The 23,562-nt window shown below is 41.3% G+C and overlaps 1 protein-coding gene across 8 annotated transcripts in view; it reads left to right on the forward strand.

The window, feature by feature from the left end:
* Nucleotides 1-23,562, forward strand: part of LOC139755024 (paired box protein Pax-5-like) — a 227,479-nt gene that overhangs the window by 142,405 nt on the left and 61,512 nt on the right. Inside the window, exon 1 of one of the 8 annotated variants that reach the window (XM_071672959.1) lies at nucleotides 9,552-10,129. The exons of the other annotated variants lie outside the window; for them this stretch is intronic. Coding sequence (XP_071529060.1) covers nucleotides 10,075-10,129 — 55 coding nt within the window. The 5' untranslated portion in view covers nucleotides 9,552-10,074. Of the gene's footprint in view, nucleotides 1-9,551; nucleotides 10,130-23,562 lie in introns of those variants that run through there. 8 annotated transcript variants of the gene reach the window in all.

Here is a 23,562-nt window from a genome sequence, read left to right on the forward strand (position 1 = left end):
TTCACTGCCTCATCCAGTACGATAACAACATCAACACCAGGCTGCCGGTGCTCGTAGTACAGCCAGCGGGAGATCATACCAAGCATCCCACCGCTCCTGGTGATGCTCCACAGTGATTCCATGGCCACAAATGCATCGTCACCGTCTCCTGCGGCCAACCCCCCCGCAAGTCATTTGTCACTTATATCATAATCGATGCGTCATAATAGTTTTCCAAGCGAACGCTGGCAGCCACGACCCAGAGGTGGTAGTAATGGTGTCGTGTTCCTTATTTACGATGGGCAACACAATGCAACATTATTCATGGGAACACGATATTCGCATTACAAGAATACGATACTAAAATTAAAATCTGTAGTATCGTTGGAATTATCAGATTTGATTTTATCTACTATATCTTTTCAGGCACTGTTAGAGTTGCAGGCAATATTGGCTCGGAAGCTTTGTAGTACTTTATCAGGTGTCTTTTCATGACACGTTTATTGATACATCTTCCAATACGTGTGATACACTGTTCGTAAACTCTGTGACTTCTTTTGTGACGAGATTGAGGGGTACGCATTGGTAATTTCGATAAACTTGATGCGGGCGTTTGCACCGTCGTCCCCACTTCCGCCATATTGTTGTGGTCACGTGACCTCCCCTGGGCCACTCAGCGAGCAAAGGTTGCTTACACCAGACCCGGTTGCCAGGCTGCGTTTGTTGCCTTGTTCTTTGGTTTTTCTTTCTACCACATCGTTATTCGTTGTAGCGTCCCCGTGTGATAATTATGCAGCTGCTCGCTTTCAGTGTAAGAAAGCATGAATATTCATTATTAAACGATACATATCGTGTTGTAAAGGAAACAGTCATTATTAATGAGCTTATAGGAAAGAATCGATCGATCAATATTAATGGATTTTTTTTGTCTAATTTTCATGCAATTCTGATTTCGAAAAAAAATAACGTTACGTTAGGCAGTATAGGAGTTTCTATTTATAAACAAGATCAAAGCCTCCTCAAAATTTCACTTATGACTTACATTGTTCTCTTTTCTTTCTGCTTCCGCCACTCGTGGGCTACAGAACATATAACTGTACTTCACTAAGACGACTCCTCATCGACGGAAGAGGGGGATGAACCCTCTTAAAATCTTACCCAGTGGGTAACAGTCGTCAAGAATGAATTCTATTTCATGATGATATGATGTACAAATTTATCCTTCAGCAGATGGCTTTGCTGAGGGCTTTGGCTAGGTGGCCATCAGATATCTAGAACCGCAAGTAGGACGGCAGGAAACTCTGGACACTGTGGCAGATTAAAAGAAAGGAGATTATCGTATGAATACGCGAAATCATTAACAGAGAGAGAGAGAGAGAGAGAGAAACGGACAGACAGACTGACAAACAAGCAGAAGGCAGATCAAATATGACATACATAAGCAGACAAGAATATACATAGATAAAGAGGCCATCAAATTCTGAAGACAGGTAGAAAGACTGGAGAATGAAAAGCACAGAAAGGAGGGGGAATAGTGGGGAAGGGGAGTGAGAGGAGTGGAGCACTTAGCGTGTTAGGCCAGAGTTGATACAATTACCGTCGAAATAGGGTTGATAACGTTGGCAGAGAAGGACCTTAACAGCTACCTAATGGACGAACAAATTAAAGATGCAACACTCAACAGGAAACTCTCGGTTTGTTTTACTCGACACATCATGTTATCGGACGTGCCTGCTCGCAGCGCTTACAAGTTAGGTCGAGTGGGAAATGAAAACGGAAAGTCTTAAAAGTTTAAAGTCTTACCGAGTTTAGAAATCAGGAAGGCAGTGTTGATGTACACGTGCCGCCTATGATCTGGCTGGGGTTGTGTCTTGTAACTGTATTGTGGAAGGAGCGAACCTTCGTTTTTTTTCTGTTTCACTTCAACAGTAAAACTAACGGATAGAATTATGAGCTGTTCGATATTTGCACGTTACGAATTAGATATGCAGTTCAACATCCGTGATATCTGTCCATGCATATGATGCACCAGTATCAACCATGATTGCATGTTTGTTGTCTCTTTATACAAATAATGCTTGGTAATTCAAAAGGAGCCAGTTTAGCCTTTACGAATTACATTACATTCCACAGAGTACCCTTACGTTTCCTTTGCAAAGACTATGTAGAGTTCATTTTCGACTTTTACGTCCATGGTTTACCCAGGCCGCTCCACAAGTCTTGGTTCAGTCCATTAACTGTACGTCGACCCCTGACACCACATCGTTCCAGTTCATTGTATCCCATTCTTCCGTCTTCAATTTGGTCTCCCTCTTCATGTCCCTTTCACTTCTGACACATATATCCTCTCTGTCTACCTTTCCTCACTCATTCTATCCATATGTCCAAACCGTTTCAGCACACCCTCTTCAGCTCTCAGCTGCATATATATATATATATATATATATATATATATATATATATATATATATATATATATATATTCCTATAGTCCACGGGAAAATGAAACACGATAAATTCCCAAGTGCACTTTCGTGTAATAATCACATCATCAGGTGAGACACGAGAGAAATATAACGGTCAGTTGATATACATCGAAGAGACGAAGCTAGGCGTCCTAGTCAATTAGTTCATTGTAGAAATTCAGTCGTGGATCGAAGGGTGGTCTAGTAGATGTGGAGGGGATGAAAATGTTCTCATGAGAAAATTCACTGTAAATTAAACTTCCACGAAGTGTCTTCCAAGTACACCTTTGGCAACTTCTCAGAGTAGCTCATGACGGAGGACCACCGGTTTGGTTCGTTCATTCATGACAAATAGAACATAATTCTGGAGCACTCACGACAACAGATCACTGTTGTGGAACATGCATAACATGGAACTTCTGTTCTTGCACGTGAATAATTCATAAAACACCGTTCTGGAACATGCATAATCTGGAATTACCATTCTGGCCTGTGATAGATCCAAGACTACCATTCTTTGTTATATCACTGGCACAAAACCACCACTGTGGTACACTTATCGTACAAGATTCATTCTATATCAGTGACGTGACCATACATACATTTATCAAAACACACCACCATTCGGGTAGATGGATGATGATCCAAAACCACTTGTTATCGTACTCATAGGACATGAGACCACTATTCTCGATAGTATAAGATCCGAGATCACATCTCAAGCATAGTCATGGAAGAGACACAGCTTAGACGCATTCATAGCCCATGACACGCTCACAATTGAGGGGTCAGTCTCCCTTCAGCTCTTCCCGATCTCTTCTGACGCACCATATCAACCCTTACATAAGACTAAATATCAGGGCTATCGCCGCACCCGGGACTCCCTTCTTGGCTAGGGACCCTCTACCCCGAAGGATTTCTTCTTTCCACTGCCTCCCGTCCCTAAAACTTTGAAAACAGGCAGGTCTCTCTTACCATGTCCAAACACGTCTTGCGCGTCGGCTCCGCTTTGATAAGCGTGAAATACCATGAGAAAGCCATTTTTACCCCTAATTCCCTGGTTTTGTTCAGCACTGTGCCATGGTGCTCCTGCTTGATGCCACTGGTTGAAACATCTCTGGCCAGCAACGGGGGAACTGATGGATGAGACCAAAATGCGTGCATTCTTTTTACGCCAAGCATGAAATATATATATATATATATATATATATATATATATATATATATATATATATATATATATATATATATATATATATATATATTGCATGTGTGTGTGTTGTCAGGGAGGAGTAATGCCCCCGTGTGCAAACTCCCCAAGTGAAACTCATCACATGCGTTGTTTGGTGCAAACGTCCGCGTTCTTGTATGCGAGCAATCCCCATAAGATGCACTTTCAACTTAGCCGAAGCCGAAGCCGATGGTTGGAGAGCAGATCGGAAAATGCCTTGTTTTTTGTAGTTCGTCCGCACTGACACTCCGCCTCAAGACCACGCTGTCTCGGACGGAAAGGCTTGAAGGGGAGTGTAAACCAACCAAAATATAAAGCTAATGAAAGTAACATCAGAGCTTGTGTGGTCTGTTTTATACTGGTTTATCGTGCCTGCTCTGGCCATATCAAAGGAATAGAATTGTTACCGTAGAAGAACGTCGCAAAAAGATGACAGCGTTAGTCTGCCTGGTTTATTATCATGTTATTGCTTCGGAGATTTTCATATATCTGAGGATTTGGCAGTGGATGTTGAAATTTCCTACGCCTTTCAGATAATCGTATAATCATATAAAGCCATACAACTGAACTATTTCCCTCCTGTGCTTTCTTCATCCTCTGCTCTCCAGTGGTAATTCCCCTTTCCCTTTCCACTCTGCACTTTTCCCTCCTCCACATTCCACGTTCCCCTCCATCAGAGCATCAACTCTTCTTTCTCTCTCCTCTTCTTTCCTCTACCACCCTCCTTCGTTCAAACAGTCCTTGGCTATCCCCTGTCTGCCTTCCTCATACCACTTCTCCCTCTTCCCCACAGTCGGTCTGTGGTGTAGTGATTAGCATTACTGACCACTGGTCAGCACAGGCCCACCCAGGTGTCGAGCCTGCGTGAATCGAATCCTAGGCCCAGTAGTCGGCCGATAACCAACCCAGGTGCTTATCCTCTCCTCGGTGTTGGTCGATGAATTGGTACTTGGGTTAGACAGAGTTAAGGGTGTGTGTAATTACCCATTTGTATTGTTTAAGGAGGGAGTTTTACTCTCGCGAGGCTCCATAAATGTGTGTGTGTGTGTGTGTGTGTGTGTGTGTGTGTGTGTGTGTGTTTCTTTGTATTCATTTACTTGAGTATGTGTGGACGCTATATACATACATGAGTATCATAATGTAACTAAAAGGAAATCACAAATCATGCATAGCGTGCATTCCCATGCACCTGTTCCATAACTCAATGCATTCACCTCAAGGACACATAAGCGATGCCAAATATAAATAAAAAAAGAAATCCACCGCCAAAAACAATAACAAATAGAAACCTTGAGATCAAATGATTTGATGATTTCTATATCCTGCTATGGTAGTTGGCAACAGTGGTGAGAGCAGCGCACAGGGGTCCCACACACACACGGCAGAAGGTTGACATATGTTCCAGGCCGACCCTGGGGACCACCACTTGGGGTTCCAGGTGACAGTCCGGAACAAGTGAAACTTCTCTGTAGACTTCGATTGCTTTCTGATGCTCTGACTTTCTATAAAGTATGAAAAAGATATATACCTTTGTCTTTACCATCCCGTCTCCATCTCTATGTAGCTAGAGAATGAAGGGCATTGCCTTTCTCCATTTCTATAGGTTAGTGATAAAGTGTATTGCTTTCCTCCATCTTTATAGCTTGGGAATGATGGATATTGCCTATCTCCTCTGGCAGATGACCATCACAGACCAGTAGATCTTCGGTTATCTGTTTTTCCCATGAGCACCAGTTTACCTAAGACCTCAGAATAATGAGATTACGTTCACTAAATAGTTTATGTGTGTAGAATATCCTATATGCTTAAACATCTCTCATAAGTGAAACCTCACCCTTAAGCTACAAGACCTCAGCTTCATCAGGTCGCTACCGGGAGTGGCTCAGCTCTATTCAAATATGGTAATTTCATCGCATTAGAGAGAGTTGCCAGTGTGGCGTTTATTCACTTTCCGCGGTCGTTACAGTTTGGCGGGTTCTCAACGAGACGATGCACTTTTGATGAACCAAAGTTCGTTTTCGACTCTGCTGTCGTTTGTTTAGACGATGGCACTTGACGAAGATCAGTGGCAAGAGAAGGAGGGGGAGATTAGAAGTGTTAAGCTGCTGCAGATGACCGCTCTGTGTTTTCAGTCGACTATAATTCCAAATTATTTCAAACTAAATTGTTTCTTTTCTGCTATACGAGATTTTTTTTATATCATTTTTTTATCTGTTTTTTCTTGATTTTCGTCATGTGACATCTAGGCATACTTTATCCTAGATATGAATTGCATCATACATCAGTAGAGTAAGAGGGAGTTTCATGGAGGCCAAAGCCAATCATGATATTCTTTTGTCATGTACCTTCTCAGATGTAGGATAATCCCTAAGTCGTATCTAATATGCTAAGAAAAATTTGATTTAGATACTGTAAAATGATCTCATCCAATTTACATAGCAGAAACCACGAGTTAGCTAAGTTTATGCTTCGAGTCACAGTCCAGGACATTAAGAAATATGCACTAAACTGACCAGTGGATTTGGAAGGCGCTCTAGTAGGTTGTTCAAATGCAAATCCTTTTTCAGCTCCACTCTGGCAGTACCATAACTGATATATCATTTGATAGCATTGTAGCGGATGGATCACACAGACTTCCGCAACACACAAAGGAAATAACAGACATATAATGTCCGTTAATGAGCCACCGTACCTCAGCTCTTCTTTTCTTCTTCTTCTTCTTCTTCTTTTTCCTTGATAGGGTTTTCACTGATAACCACTTCACAGTTACACAAATCATAACCTTTGACAGGCTCGTCCCTCTCCAAATGTCCTGAACAGTGGCCATGGCTGCGAGATCCCTGTCAGGTATTCTCTAAATCTTGATATGATTACAGGGACATATATTCGACGTGCAGTTATATGGCACGTCCTTGCCTCCATCCCTCCGCATCCTTCGTCGTCTTTGATCCCCTGATTATCCCTGCCACTGTCGAGTCGATATGTTTACGCTTTGCAAAAGAAGCATTTTCATGTTTACGCTTTGCAAAAGAAGCATATTCATGTTTACGCTTTGCAAAAGAAGCATATTGTTTACGCTTTGCAAAAGAAGCATATTCCAGGATCCACTAGAACAATTTGCCTTCATTTAGAAATATCATATCATATAATAACGAATATCTTACAGCCCTTGTTGCTCACCATAGATTCACACAGGTTCTTACCAGAACATTTAACGCAATATTACTGTTTAACGTCATAGAAAATAAACCCTCTACCATAAGTTATCCATGTCCCCTCCCCCACCCTCGCCCTCCCTCCTTCCTTTCTCCATTGTCCTCAGTTCTTCACTGGTGACCCTACCTCAGGTATGGCAGTAGTGGGTGTTTGACACGCTGCTGAAAGTCGTAAGTGGTCATAAGCGTTGAGTGTTCCTGTGGGTGTAATTGATGTGACGTCAATATCGGTCAAGAAGCTCTGCTGTTCGTCAGAACCAGCGAAGATAGCAAGCGTAAACGAGGTCATTATAGAACTTTCTTTAGAAAGACACTAAGGTATAAACAAACCACCCCACGGCTTGCAATATTCATGCAATCCCGCAAACTAGAGTAATGATCACACCTCATTTGCATCCTCAGAGTTCCGCCTGAATTATCTGATCTGACTTCCGCGAAGAAAACGCGAATCCTCACGCTTCGGGGACGGCTGATCACACCAGAACTGTGTTACATGTTTGTGAGCAGGATGAGTGTTTGTTAGTCTTGACATAACCAGGAAGTTACGAGAGATAAGATGAGCGTGTAACATACGTCAGAATTGCATTTGTGAAGACAGCTGTTGCCTGACAGCGGTCATACCTAATCCTCTACTTGCATCAACAGATATGATACGGCTGGATTAGGCCTTCAATCTTAACATGAGAGGTCCTCCAGTAGATACATCTCCGTAGAAACTTACGTTAAGGTAGTTTCCTTGGAGATTCTTTATCCCCGAATTCAGTGATATTGGGACACTTTAGAATCAGGATCGGTATGGGCGTGCTGATATGCGTCGTGGTGTGAGTTTGCAGGCGTGGGAGCTGTTGGTGAGCATGCTGATGTGTGTGGTAGGGAAAGCGTGCTGAATTATGTAGTAGGGTGGTCGCGTTCGCTTGTGTGGTAATGTGATTATGCTGGTGTGTGTAGTAGCATGAGCGTGATGGTGTGGACAATTAGGCGTGAGTGATAATGAGAATATGCTCCTGTGTACTATAGTGCTATTCATGTTGGTTTGTGCGATGATATGCATGTGGTGGTGGTGGTGGTGGTGTGTGCAGTAAAGCAGGAGCATTGTTATATACATATATCAGTGTGAACATGGTGTGTGTCGTAGGGTTGGCGTAGTAGAGGAAGTGTTATTGTCTTGTGTTAAAACTGGCGTCTCTAGAAAAGCGGATACGTAACTGTCTATGTATGTGCGAGGTATTTGCATGAATATAATAGTTATGTGGAACATAGCGGTTGTCTTGGGTAACGTAAGAGCGTAATGGGTCTGTATGATTACTGTCAATGATATAGTGGGTTACCCAGGTGTTTATGGACGTGGGGGATGGTCTTGTGTAAGTGTGGACGTATATACAGGACTCGCACAGTTCATGGGAGCGGCGGAGTGGATGGGTCTGGGCGAGTGTGGTCTCGCTGCTGTAAGGACCTCTTAGGCAAGTGTTGGGGAATAGTTCTGCTTCAAGATGTGGTCAGTTCCCTTCTAACTACAGTTTTGACACATCGGAGGACAACCCACTTTTGTTTACATGAGCTTCTTTACCTTTTGTAAAAAGTAGTCGAGTACGGATGGGCACGGGTAGAAATATTTTCCATCGTAATGAAATGTGTAAAGTTAGACAGTGACATATATTGACATGTATGTGGAGAAAATGATAAGATCAGCAGACTACATGATATTGTCATTGTTATAATTGGACATAGGTATTATTAGCGTTTTCGCTATCTAGACATTTTTAATCATGTAAATTTAAAAGTTTATAGACAGAGATTTGGACTCACAGTAGAACTTTACATCTTTGTGAAAAATAGAACCTTTTTGGGAATAGGTTTAAACAAACCGTGCAAGAAATGGCACAACGCCTTACTGTTAATAATACCTGGAATTCTACGATTGTATCCACTTTTTGTAACTAGTCGGTAAACATACTACGTGAAACTTTGTACGCTAAAATTTATGCAATGATCAACTACCCACTGGGGACTGACGAAGACCCTCTGTGACCTATGTAATCCTTTTGCGCTACCGTCCCCAGGACGGACATGAGATGCACAATAAAGTAGACGCTGACAGCGGCACCAGTCAAAATCATATGCGATGTACGTAGATGCAGGAAACCAAGCGTGATTTGTGGCTGGGATGAGAGTGGCAGCGGTGATCTTATCAAATGGAAAACAGATGGTATGTGACATGGCAGTACTGACAGTCATGTCACATCGCCCGCCCACCACCTACAGCGGCGGCCAAGTGGATTCTAAGCGTCAGGCAGAGGAGTGTCTGCGGCAGCAAGTAGATGTGGCAGCCGTCGGGGTCGGAAAGGCACTCGTGAGAGTGTCATTGCCTGGCTCGCACGGTGCCGAATCTAGCCCGCGTTACCATGACGACGGACGGGATGGTGGGCTGCCGGGCGATGCTCGACTCCCGCCCCGGGCGGTCACGTGGGTTGACGTCAGACGTCAGGAGCCAATGATGCGCGACGATGAGGGGTGACGGCAGCGGGGGGGCGGTACCCCGAGATTTCGCTGCTCGCTCATTGGTCCGCGCCACTCCCACCAGCCAAAATCACTTATCCCAGTTGACTCGACCAACACCGACTGCAAACCGTGATTTAGCGGGAAAGATATTCAAATAGAGACGACACAGTTTGTCAAGCTTGAGTAGTGCTAACATCTGAGACCACGCGGTGCTGAGGCCAGGGCTAGCGGGAGTGACGGCGGCAGTGTGGCCGCATGTGTGACCTCACTACCCGCAGTGACCCCTCGTGCCGCTCCTCAAATTGACAGCGTTGTATTCTGCCCCAGTACTGACTCCTTAGTACCATGATATGTCCGCTGCCTAGTGGCCAAAACCGCCGCGGGAATTAGCGTTCAGTGGCGGACAACAGTGTCCTTCGCCAGTATTACATTCTGGAGGACCGTCATACACCAGGCGTCTGGGGTAACCCAAAAGTGTCGCTGGAAATAGTAAAGGCGGGAGCCAGTGTCGTGCGGACTCACCAACCTGCTGGAGTACAATTGTCAGGAGCCACGCGTTCAGTCTTCAACGCTGTCGTGAGTGGAACTCCTGCCCTTTCCCGACCTCGTCGACAACACCTTTGCGACCACCAAGCTGGATCACTCCAACCTGGGCCTGTTCGGGCTGTGGCCTCCGTCGGCGGCCATGGACCTGACCACAGCCTACCGCTACAACCACAACATGATGGAATATTATACGTGTAAGTCAACTTGATGGCCTGATGGGGATTAGTGCGGGGTATATACTGTCTTGTGGCCACTCGAAGGTTGTTGGCTAACATATCTGTAATCATCTTCCTCCTTAATATCAACCTATTATCGGTCTTAAAGATACTTGTGTGAATTACAAGCAGCGCGTAAAGTTTTTGGTCCTGGATGTTTGCCGTGTGTGTAGTGCATGAGGTAATGCAGCTGTTGGATCGTGTCATTACATCTCGCCGTGGATGCCTCAATACCTGAGAATATCATATACAGATTCAAGGTTATTTTATTCACACACCGCAATAGATCATCTTCTCTGCCTGGATTTATGTTTTCGTAACGGAAACAAGAAATATTTACAAAATTATCTATATTCATCAATCCATATATATATATATATATATATATATATATATATATATATATATATATATATATATATATATTCCTATGAGTCCATGGGGAAAATGAAACACGATAAGTTCCCTTATCGTGTTTCATTTTCCCCGTGGACTCATAGGAATATACTTGATCTGGCGCAAAATTGTGATCCTTTCATATATATATATATGTATATATATATATATATATATATATATATATATATATATATATATATATATATACATAGACATTTTTGGGTTTTGCAACTCCAAAGCTGCGCTCCGGTAAAAAGCAAGAAAATTATGCACTCCTTCGGGATGAGAAAATTCTCAAAGAGACTGTACTCCTTTTCGTCCACTGGCGATCATACAGCTTCGTCAAAGGAGATTCTTCACGTGCGGAGTAACCTATTGTAGACGGATAACACCTAATTGGATAGATAGATAGATAGCTAATGAGTGCGTTTTAACCTTAATGGCTGAGTACTGTATCTTCAGTCTTAAGTTGTAATGTCAAGGATATTACATTAACTAAAAGTATTTACTTGTGTTAGGTAGTTATGTTTACTGGTTTTAGAAAATAGGAATCTTACTGTGAATGATCATGAAGTTACGGCCACAGATATGTATCATATGTGGACAGATATTTATGAAAAATGTATCATTTCGCTCGCAAACAGACGACCATTAAAATACACATCTAAACAGTTGTCACAGAACAAACCTCTCCATATACAATGGTACTTTAGAGGACACTTCACTGACTGTTGCACAACTAGAACGCCTTTAGGTATACTTGTAGAGAAAGTTTTGTTTTTTCGTACATTTTTCATTTTGCACCTGCGGGTGGAAGGCTTGGTTCGCCTGTGTTTCTATACGTTGGAGGTAAACCATTATGAGTCCTTGACGTGGAAGAGTCTGATCATGTTCATATCTGTATGTCAACTTGACCCCTAATGCGTGTGTACATAGGTATAGGTCGAGAATTTCTGTCGATGTCGACTTGTGTTGTCAGAAGACAAAGTGCGAGCATGATAACCAGTGATGTCCTAGAGGATGTGTGTGCTTTACGTTCGTCTCCTTTAGGCAGAGAAATCTCTATGGATCCAGTCGTTCAAAAATACCAACGCATTCTCTTGTCCTTCAGAAGACAAGGGAAATACGGTGGAATTCAAACAGCTACAGAACAGCGAGTCTCTTCGAGACTGTGATAGTTAAAGGTGAGGTAAGAATAGTAGGCATACATATGAAGGATGATTGTGCCAGATATCTACATTACTTAACGTAGAAGTAACTTGAAAGAGAAAGTTCGAGTCCAGGAAAGAACGATGACAAGTTCCCACTCTTGTAAAAGTTGAAAGAATATTGGTATTCATAATTCCTTAAAGTTTTCTTTCATAGTTCATCTAAAGTGATTAATCCTTTGAGGAAGAACTACTCGCGTACAGAAATTCTCACAAGACTCGGATTATTGTCTTTATACTACAAACAGAGAAGGTCGACGCTCTCTAATCCTGCTCCCACCCGCTGGTGTTCACCATGATGAGTGTCGGACCAGGAGGGTGGCCCGCCGGCAGATGGAGTAATGCTATTAAAGCTAATTAGATTCTTCCACCAATAAAGCTACTGGCTCATTACGACGTTCTTCAGTTGAGGGTTGGCTACCGGCATACCCAGTACAATCTGTGTTGACGTCTAAGATCTCATGACACAGTAATAGAGCGATAGATTTTCATGAAATAAGCATATTTGCAATTTTGGACAAGAAAGGAGAAAGATAGAGAAAATTAGAGCAACAGGAAAGAAAAAATAGGAAAGGAAAACTTACGAACAATGCTGTCTTTAGAGCTAAAAGATTATCTTTGTACTACTAAGCGTCCTCAAAGGAACTATTCATATTATATCTTCACATTACGGTCTTTAACATTAGAAACAGCTGCATCACCGGAAAATCATCTTTCACGTTTACCAATTTGCATCGAGAGAGAGAGAGAGAGAGAGAGAGAGAGAGAGAGAGAGAGAGAGAGAGAGAGAGAGAGAAGGCGCTAGAGGAGATTATATGTATCTTAGGGCAAAGAGGGAGAAGGACTTCCTCGACCAAAGCAGCTTGTGGTTGCTCCTGACTCGAGATCTATGTGGATGTAGAATAAAGAAAATGGTTAATCCTCCTGAAGTCGAGAGGCATACAACCCGTCCAGTCCGCCAAGTATGTACATACCAGCGCTCTGGGGTCTGCTTAATCCTCCCTTTAAACATATTGGTGATCATCGTCCAATTGTTTACGTTAGTAAATCCGAGGATTGTTATTAATACCATAGTAAGCTCGCAGGGGGCAAAGTTAATCCGAGGCAAATCCCACCCGACAGACCATCAGGATTTACCCAAAAGCCGTACATTATCGGCTAAGCTCTCAATGCTGACGTTTTGATTTGGATATCCACAAATTCAAGGGAAGATTAAAGAGCCAATCAGGTCTTTCATGTGGGCTTTAAGATAATGAGGTTTAAAAGATAGTGTTGCATAGCGGCAACATGACTCACGATTGAAACGAAATTCATAATGAGCTCTCCATCTTTGCATGTTTCTCCATTCTTGTCGAAAAATAGAATGATTTAAGAAGTCAGAACGATCAGTTCTACTGGATCAAACACGTTGTAATCATATAGGAAATGTAGTTCTCGAAGCATGAGAAGATTCTGCCATTCTTTATGGACCACGTTTCATAAACCCCCATTTTACACCTCGCATCATACAGTATTCTGTGGCCAAGTGTTGAGGTATCTACTCTTCCTCTTGTATTCCTTCATCGCTGCCTCTTTGGCCATAACCTTCGTCTCCTTCCTCTGCAGGAGTCTGCTGTCCCTCTTTCTCATGAACTATCAGCAGTATTTGTAGGATGTTTAGTCCTGTTCATTGAGTCAAGATCAATTACTATGCGTTTATTTAACCATCAGTCGGATCCTCCACGATTTTGACCTCAGAACCCTCCACGTTAGCGAGGTAGCTCCAGGAAACAGACGAAGAAAGACACATCCACTCACACACACACACACACACACACACAGTCACACACACACACACACACACACACACACATATATATATATATATATATATATATATATATATATATATATATATATATATATATATATACACCTACACGTACATATGAATATATATATACATACATATACCTACGTGTGCACATACATTCATACACATTACATATTCATACTTGCTCACCTTCATCCCGAAGCCACCCAGCCCCACAGGAAACAGCAGAAATGTTTGAATGAAAGGAAAAAAGATAACATATACCTTCTCTTCTCTTCCCCCATGCGTCAGCGATATATATATATATATATATATATATATATATATATATATATATATATATATATATATATATATAGTGGATCATAGGGTGGGGGAGGGGGCGAAAATTCTGGGAGCCTTGAAGAATGTGTGGAAGTCGAGAACATTATCTTGGAAAGCAAAAATGGGTATGTTTGAAGGAATAGTGGTTCCAACAATGTTGTATGGCTGCGAGGCGTGGGCTATGGATAGAGTTGTGCGCAGGAGGATGGATGTGCTGGAAATGAGATGTTTGAGGACAATGTGTGGTGTGAGGTGGTTTGATCGAGTAAGTAACGTAAGGGTAAGAGAGATGTGTGGAAATAAAAAGAGCGTGGTTGAGAGAGCAGAAAAGGGTGTTTTGAAATGGTTTGGGCACATGGAGAGAATGAGTGAGGAAAGATTGACCAAGAGGATATATGTGTCGGAGGTGGAGGGAACGAGGAGAAGAGGGAGACCAAATTGGAGGTGGAAAGATGGAGTGAAAAAGATTTTGTGTGATCGGGGCCTGAACATGCAGGAGGGTGAAAGGAGGGCAAGGAATAGAGTGAATTGGAGCGATGTGGTATACCGGGGTTGACGTGCTGTCAGTGGATTGAATCAGGGCATGTGAAGCGTCTGGGGTAAACCATGGAAAGCTGTGTAGGTGTGTATATTTGCGTGTGTGGACGTATGTATATACATGTGTATGGGGGTGGGTTGGGCCATTTCTTTCGTTTGTTTCCTTGCGCTACCTCGCAAACGCGGGAGACAGCGACAAAGCAAAAAAAAAAAAAAAATATATATATATATATATATATATATATATATATATATATATATATATATATATATATATTAAAGTTTACTGTAAAGCATTCTATTTTCATCCAATGAATAAAGAAAAGAATATGACATCCAGTGGAAACATATTCACGTTCATTTACCTTTTCATCTGTATGATCATTGTGCATGTCAATAATGTAGGGCAGCGTTCATGTCTGCCTCTTCACAATGAGAGACATGCGCTGACAGATGGCCACTAACTAATTGCTTAACCTCACGCCACTAACATGGCTGATCCACCACTCACGCAGTACTCACTCAGACTAAGGCCGTCGTCACTAGCATGTTACTCGCTCATACAGTACGGTCTCTACAGACACTACCCGCCATTTACACGCTACATGCTTACACTAGCTTGGCCCATCACTAACATGTTCACATTCACAGTGCACACACACACACACACACACACACACACACACACACACACACACACACACTCACTCGCCAGCGAAATGCAGTAATCTTACGGCCTACCACATCTGCCCTACACTTACACTCGCCCCGCCAACGTCACGCACACACACACACACACACACACACACACACACACACACACACACACACACACATTGTTTTGTCATCTTGATTACTATTGGGAATTAGGTGTAATAGGTGCCGTGCTGGGAGAAGTAAATCTAACCATTACTATGTGTGTGTCAGCTATCTGTATGTGAAGTTGTCTTCGTAATAACAACAGATTGGTTACCGAGTGTCTCATTATGGTAAAGCATTACCGTGACCTTGTTAAGCTTATGGGCTTTGATTAGAAGTATGGGTATCTTAAGACTACGGGAACCGCCATTACATGCTGCCAGTTAGCTTGTGTCGAGGTGGAAATTGATGCTGTGGTCTAATAGTATTGCTCTGAATTGCGACACTTTCCCTCTATCATGGGAACGTTAAATCATGTGCAAGAGAGGACAATGAACACGATTTCAAAATCTCTACAGTCGTGACGCAATTAGAAAATGGTATCTTGTCAACAAATGGTCTCTTGTCTCTTGTCCCAGCATTCACCTTCCTACTCAGCCTTATCATTTCAAATTCTCTCTTCGTGTAAAATGTGGTCATAGGAACGCTGTCATCCATTGAAATGTAAAACGGAAACCTATTCTTTCAAACTATCACACACAATAACATAAAATGCCAGGCACATAGCTAACGTCCACAAATATGTCCTGTATATCATCTGAAATATCTTTTTTTTTTTTTTCATCCATTCTGCTACATAAAGTGGAAACGCTAGCAACCAATAACCTAGCATCGTGTAATCTGAAAAAAAAATTGAATTGTGCCATAATTTTTGTTCTCATATTCATAACCAATACACACACACACTCACACACACTCACACACACACATACACACACACACAAGAGATGGGGCTGCCCTACGAGTGTAAAACTCTCTCTGTACAGTATAAATATGTAGTCATGTTATCCTTCCAGTTTGCCCTTTTCCCCTCGCACTTATCCAGCCCCCCTGGCTTGCCCATGTTCACAATACACCTCTTCAGAGAGTCGCAAAGAGGTACATAGATGTAGTGTGAGACATGACATGATAATTAACAGGTCGGCGAAGCTGCCTGCGTGTGGCGTTGGCTTTTAATGTAATGGGCGTATCCCTTCCCGAGTGACATTATCACGCAAGCCTCTGTACGGCCCGGCTCCCACACCTTCCTCATGGCACGGTATTCTGTGGTTGCTCTGTTCATCTGCAATATCATGTCCGTGCGTTTTGTGCGTCGTGTCGGCTTCTTGTTACCCTCCAGCTGTGGCTGATTGCCTGCGGGAGAGCGTCAGCAGAGATTGATTTATTGGTAAATGTGGAGAATTGTCGCGAATCAGTGGTAACGCCATTTCCTGGGCTTTTGTACGTAAATTGCATGTACTTTTGTCAAGCTTTTAAACTTGATGTGAATAGAATTAGTGGTAGTATCGCATTAGTTCGCAGGTCAGGTCTGTTATGTAACGTTTAAAGCATAAGTGATGTGTTTTACACTTTATTTATTATGTCAGGGTTATGACATCTGATATCTTTTTGCAGTGTGAATAACGTTTATCAGTTAATCATTCAAATGCATCTTTGCCATTTGATTTTTTTTTCTAGTGAATACCAACGCACTTCTTTTTCTTATATTTCATGTGATTTTATCGTATTTCCTTACAGTGCGTTAAAATTTTCTTGAAAACAGAATTATTTGATATACGAAAATCCAAGTATAGCTATAAAATTGTATTACTGCTACTAATACTACAACTGGAAAGGCAAATATGACAGTTACATAATGATAATGATAATAATGACAATAATGATAATAATGATAATAATGACAATAATGATAATAATGATAATAATGATGATAATAATAGTGATAATAATAATAATAGTGATAATGATAATAATGATAATAATAATAATGATTTTTTTTTTTTTTATACTTTGTCGCTGTCTCCCGCGTTTGCGAGGTAGCGCAAGGAAACAGACGAAAGAAATGGCCCAACCCCCCCAACCCCCATACACATGTATATACATACGTCCACACACGCAAATATACATACCTACACAGCTTTCCATGGTTTACCCCAGACGCTTCACATGCCTTGATTCAATCCACTGACAGCACGTCAACCCCGGTATACCACATCGTTCCAATTCACTCTATTCCTTGCCCTCCTTTCACCCTCCTGCATGTTCAGGCCCCGATCACACAAAATCTTTTTCACTCCATCTTTCCACCTCCAATTTGGTCTCCCTCTTCTCCTTGCTCCCTCCACCTCCGATACATATATCCTCTTGGTCAATCTTTCCTCACTCATCCTCTCCATGTGCCCAAACCACTTAAAAACACCCTCTTCTGCTCTCTCAACCACGCTCTTTTTATTTCCACACATCTCTCTTACCCTTACGTTACTCACTCGATCAAACCACCTCGCACCACACATTGTCCTCAAACATCTCATTTCCAGCACATCCATCCTCCTGCGCACAACACTATCCATAGCCCACGCCTCGCAACCATACAACATTGTTTGAACCACTATTCCTTCAAACATACCCATTTTTGCTTTCCGAGATAATGTTCTCGACTTCCAAACATTCTTCAAGGCTCCCAGAATTTTCGCCCCCTCCCCCACCCTATGATCCACTTCCGCTTCCATGGTTCCATCCGCTGCCAGATCCACTCCCAGATATCTAAAACACTTCACTTCCTCCAGTTTTTCTCCATTCAAACTCACCTCCCAATTGACTTGACCCTCAACCCTACTGTACCTAATAACCTTGCTCTTATTCACATTTACTCTTAACTTTCTTCTTCCACACACTTTACCAAACCAAATAATAATGATAATGATAGTAATAATGATAGTGATAATGATAATAATGATAATGATATTAATAATAATGATAATGATAATTTTAATGATAATGATAATAAGTGGTAATGATAATAATTCTGTCTCAGACAAGAGCTTAGAGAAATACCTGCTGTTGGTGTAGATACAACAATTATGATTAGTTCCAATAATCTTCATATCTTCAGCATCAGTCTCGATCATGGACAGAAAACGTATTAATCATAACACCTACCCCAGGTATACTAATGACTGTGGACTGTGGGAAGCGGATCTGTGATAGCATTGCTGAATATAATGTTCTTTGATCCTCCAGTACATGTACAGGTTCATGTTCTAATATTCTGGTTAAGAACACTTTGCCAGTGCTAATATAACTTTGCCTTTCATTCACAACCTTTTGAGTAACTTTCCAGTTTAGATATTGGTAATGATGATGATGATAATAATGATAATGATGATAGTGATAATTCATTATTATTATTATTATTATTATTATTATTATTATTATTATTATTATTATTATCATTATATCATTTTTATTATATTATTTTTATCATTTTTATTACTATCATCGTCATTATTATTATTATTATTATTATTATTATTATTATTATTATTATTATTATCATTATTATTATTAATATATTATTATTATTATTGATATATTATTATTATCATTATTATTATTATTATTATTATTATTATTATTATTATTATCATTATTATTATTATTATTATTATTATTTCAATTACTATACCTTCATTTCTGACCTGTTAGTGACGAACTATCTAAGTGTTGGCTACTTCCACAGATTATTATCGCCACCATTACCTTTGACAGTCTTTTGTTCAGTATTATGATCATTGTATATGATAGTGAGAGTGATGATGGTAACAGTAGTGGAAGCAGAGGTATGAGGAATAATTTATGCATCAGTACGGCTGGGGATTATGCTTCTAATGGGTCATATCTCACCATCCCTCTTCGTCTTTTCCTGGCGCCACCTCGCTAACGCGGAAATTTCTTTCTACACGCTCCTGCAGCCAAAGGCTGCAATACATTCACTAGCAGAGAAATGTGTACTTTTATGTCTTAGTAGACCTTTGACGAGACTGTTCCCAGTGATATAGCCTTGTGTTGTAACTTCATGCAGACATAGCTCTGTAACACACACACACACACACACACACACACACACACACACACACACACGTACATATATATGTTCATACTTGTTCGCCGTTTTGTTCGCCGTTTCTTGCGTTATCGAGATACCGCCAGGAACAGATGTAGAAACGCCACAATGACTCACGTCCATTCTTTTGTTGTTATGTGTTATGTGCACTGCACTGAAACCACAGCCTCCACTTCACGACCAGACCCCACCGTCCTCTCCCCCGGCTGCTTCAAATACCCTGGTTCTGTCCATTGACAGCATGTCGACCCCTGTATACCACATCGTTGTAAATCCACTTGATCCCGTGTTCGTATTTCATCCTTCTTCATGCTCCGGCCCCGATTACCCAAAAGAATACAACTCCCTCCTTTCATCTTCAATTTGGTCTCCTCATCTTCCTTGTCTCCTCCACTTCTAACACATGTACCTTCTTTTTTCAAACTCTCCTCACTCATACTTGCCATATGTCAAAACCATATCAGCACACCGTCTTCACCTACCTCGACCTTACTCTTCTTACTACCGCACCACACAAGCCCATATTGTTCTCAGACATTTCATTTCTTACACATCCATCCACCTCAGCGCATTCTTATCTATTGCCATGCCCTGCATCCATATTACATCGCTAGGACTTCTGGACCCGTTTTAACCCTCTCGGGTAGAATCCTTTTTTCCCAAAAATTTTTCATTGCTACGAGAACCTTCATCCCCTTACACACCGTATGACGTCTTTCATCTTCCATGGTTCCATTTGCTGCCTTGTCCACTCCCAGGTATCTAAAACACTTCACATCCTCCAAATTTTCTCCATTCAGACTCACACCCAACTAACTTGTCCCTATATCCTGCTAATCTTGATAACTTGCCGTTATCAATATTCACTCTCAACGTCCTTCTCTTCCAAACGCAGTCACCAACTTCTGCAGCTTCTCACTGAATCTGTCACCAGTGCTGTGTTATCAGCAAACAACAAATGACTCACTTTCCAGGTCCCCTCACTCCTTACGGACTGCATACTCGCCCTTCTTCATCAAGATCTTTGCATTTGCCTCCTTGACCGCCCAATCCATAAACAAGTCAAACAGCCATGGTGACAAGACACTCCCTGCCACAGACCGACCTTCACTGGGAACAGTTCAGTCTCCTTTTTTCCTACTCGTACGCACGAATTACACCCTAAATAAAAACTTCTCTCTCAGCCCAATCATATGCTTTCTCCGAGATGCATACGTGCCACAAACAATTATTTTTCCTCTTAGTATTTATCTTACACATTCTTTAGTACAAACATCTGACCCACACATCCGTTACCACCTCTAAAACCACACTGTACCTCTCCAGTCTGATACACTGTACATGCCTTAATCCTCTCAATCATCATTCTCCCATACAGCTTACCAGATACACTTAACAAGCTTATACTTCTTTGATTTGAAGCACTAACATTTGTCCACATTGCCTTTATACAGTGGCACTGTACATACATTCCGCCAATTCTAACGCACCTCCCCACGATCCATACATACACTGAAGGTCGTAGCTAGCCAGTAAACAACACAGTCATCCCCTTTCTTTGTAAAGAAAGTCAACTGAAATACCATCCACTGCAACTGCCTTGCCACATTTCATCTTCCGCATAGGTTTCACCACCTCCTCTCTATTCTCCAAATCTTTTTCTATGACGCTGTCACTTCGCATGCCTCCCCGACTTACTCTACTTATGCCACCCAATAATCAAACACACTGTAAAGTCCTAAGTACCCACCCTATCTCCTCACTACTTCCGCTGCCCCCTTCATCGATGTTTCCATATGTTTTCTTGTTAAACTCATTCGAAAAAAGATTTATTCTCGGAAATTTGATGATGCTCGCTTACCCCAACTCTCATTTGCCCTTTTTTTTCGAATCCTGCACCTGAACGTCCTGCCTCTTTCTCTTATACATCTCCCGATCATTTGCTCTTAAACTTCTCTATTCTCTTGTACTTGCATCTTTTCTTCATCATCCCACCACTACCCTGCCCACCTCCCACCTTAAGCATGCCAAACGTTTCTCTAACATATGACAGCACTGCTTCCCTAACTACCTTAATTTCCTCACCTTTTACCATTCTATACTTATTCTTTCCAGGCATTTATTTATACGAGTCTCTTCCAAGCTCACTTACTCTCATTACTCTCTTTTCAACCAAAATGTTTCCTCTGTTCCGAAAAAATTACAAATCTATCTCTCTATCTATCTATCTATGTGTGTGTGTGTGTGTGTGTGTGTGTGTGTGTGTGTGTGTGTGTGTGTGTGTGTGTGTGTTGTGTGTACGCGCGCGCGCGGGGCGCAAGTACAACGCCCCTGCTAAACTGTATCGAGATGACTGATTCACCCTTTGAGTCCTCCCTCCAGGGTCACTGGTGTTGAATATCACGCCTCAGACGACGGACGGGACGGGCAAGAGGGAGTGAGGGCTTGGAAGTGCTTAATGTTATGAGTCATGATAATAGCGGTGTTTACGCTGCTTTACTCGTACTTAGTCTTGATACAGATATACAAGGCTAAACTCATCCTAATACTGGACCACTGCTACCACTGAAAAACATATTATTGCATAGTTATGTTATAGGTAGGTCGTAGCATTATATATATATATATATATATATATATATATATATATATATATATATATATATATATATATATATATATATATAATGCTGAAGATACTGTGGAAGGTATTATTATTGTTATTATTATCATTAGTAGTATTATTAGTATTACTATTGTTATTATTATTATCATTATTATTATTGTTGTTGTTACTATTATTGTCGTTATCATTATTATCATTGTTATCATCATTATTGTTGTTATTATTATCAATATTATTATTATCATTATTATCGTTTTATTATTATTATTATTATTATTATTATTATTATTATTATTATCATTATCATTATTAATAATAATATCAGAGACCAATCACCTGGTGAAATTAGAACTTACTCTGAGGGGTCATGACACAGCCACGGGGGACTTTGGCTAATGATGTCAGCTCTTTTGTTCTGTTATATCTGGCTTGGCCTCTGATTCACAACAGAATCCTTAGTTAATCTGGAAGATAGCAAGACATATATTATCCAGCCACATATCGAATTCAGTTTTGTCCTCAGAATAGAACCATTGTAATTGTTTATCTATAGGAATGTTTCATCGAGGGACAACAGAAGTGTAAATGGCAACGTGTTAGTTGATATGGGGCACTGCAGTACAGTACAGTGTACGAGTTGCCAAGCGCCAATTCCCACTTCCAAATCATTTCCCCAGTGGCACCCACCGACACGAGTCTCTAGTCGCTACAATGGGGAATGCACAACCGATTAAGAGGGGGAGGGTTGAGAGGGCGCAGCATCATGCTATGGATCAGTAATGATAACTGAATCAAGAGAGAAATGATAGAAGGACGAGACTCGTATAAGAAGAGGTTACGGTAGACGATGTGAGATCAATAGATGTATAACTAGATCAATACATTGATAGATTAATCGAGAATATATACACTTGGATTGAAGTATTTCATTCAGACTTGTGTATAGACAACTACAACTAAGAAATATGAAAAAGATAATGCATTGCAGATCACATATTCTACTTCACACATAATGAATCAAAAGTACATAAATCACAGACATATACAAGAGTGAAATAAGGGAATGAAAAGAGTACAACTATACCTTAGTGTCTCTAGATAACAGAAAACAAGTTGAGTCAGTTCATCGTGAACAGCACACGTGCCTCCTTCTGTGATGGATCCCCGAGGACAGGGAATGGGAACACGACTTCCGAGAGGAAATCCAGGAATGGGACAGTAACATTACCAATGTGGAGCAGGAAGCCCAAGTCACCCTATTGTCCATTAATGTGTCCTTTTCTGCCCCCTCAGTGGCCACATGGGTTGAGGAAGAATGAAGGCAAAGGCCACATGATGGGAAATATCATGTTCTCTTTAAGAATGAGGTTTGGGAAGTGAGACACAGCTGACGTTGCGTCTTCGCTGTATCTCGACAAACTCTGATATATTAGTTGTGTGTAGTTATGTAATGGTTGCGTGAATGGATGTTACACTACGCTCATAAATCTGCCCCACAACCAAAAGATCGTCAAGGAAATTGATTCGCTCTACGACAGTGGGATCGATGATGTATAGACCTTATAACTCCTGTCTTGAAGGGGAAGGGGAGGAATTTCATGAATTTTTGAAAGTCAAAGTGGACAAAAAGACGTTCACCTCCTCCAAGAATATCCTCCCGAAACCGGTCAACTGGTGGAGGTG

The sequence above is a fragment of the Panulirus ornatus genome, chromosome 18 (genome assembly GCF_036320965.1).
Source record: "Panulirus ornatus isolate Po-2019 chromosome 18, ASM3632096v1, whole genome shotgun sequence".
In the NCBI taxonomy this organism is placed as follows: domain Eukaryota; kingdom Metazoa; phylum Arthropoda; class Malacostraca; order Decapoda; family Palinuridae; genus Panulirus; species Panulirus ornatus.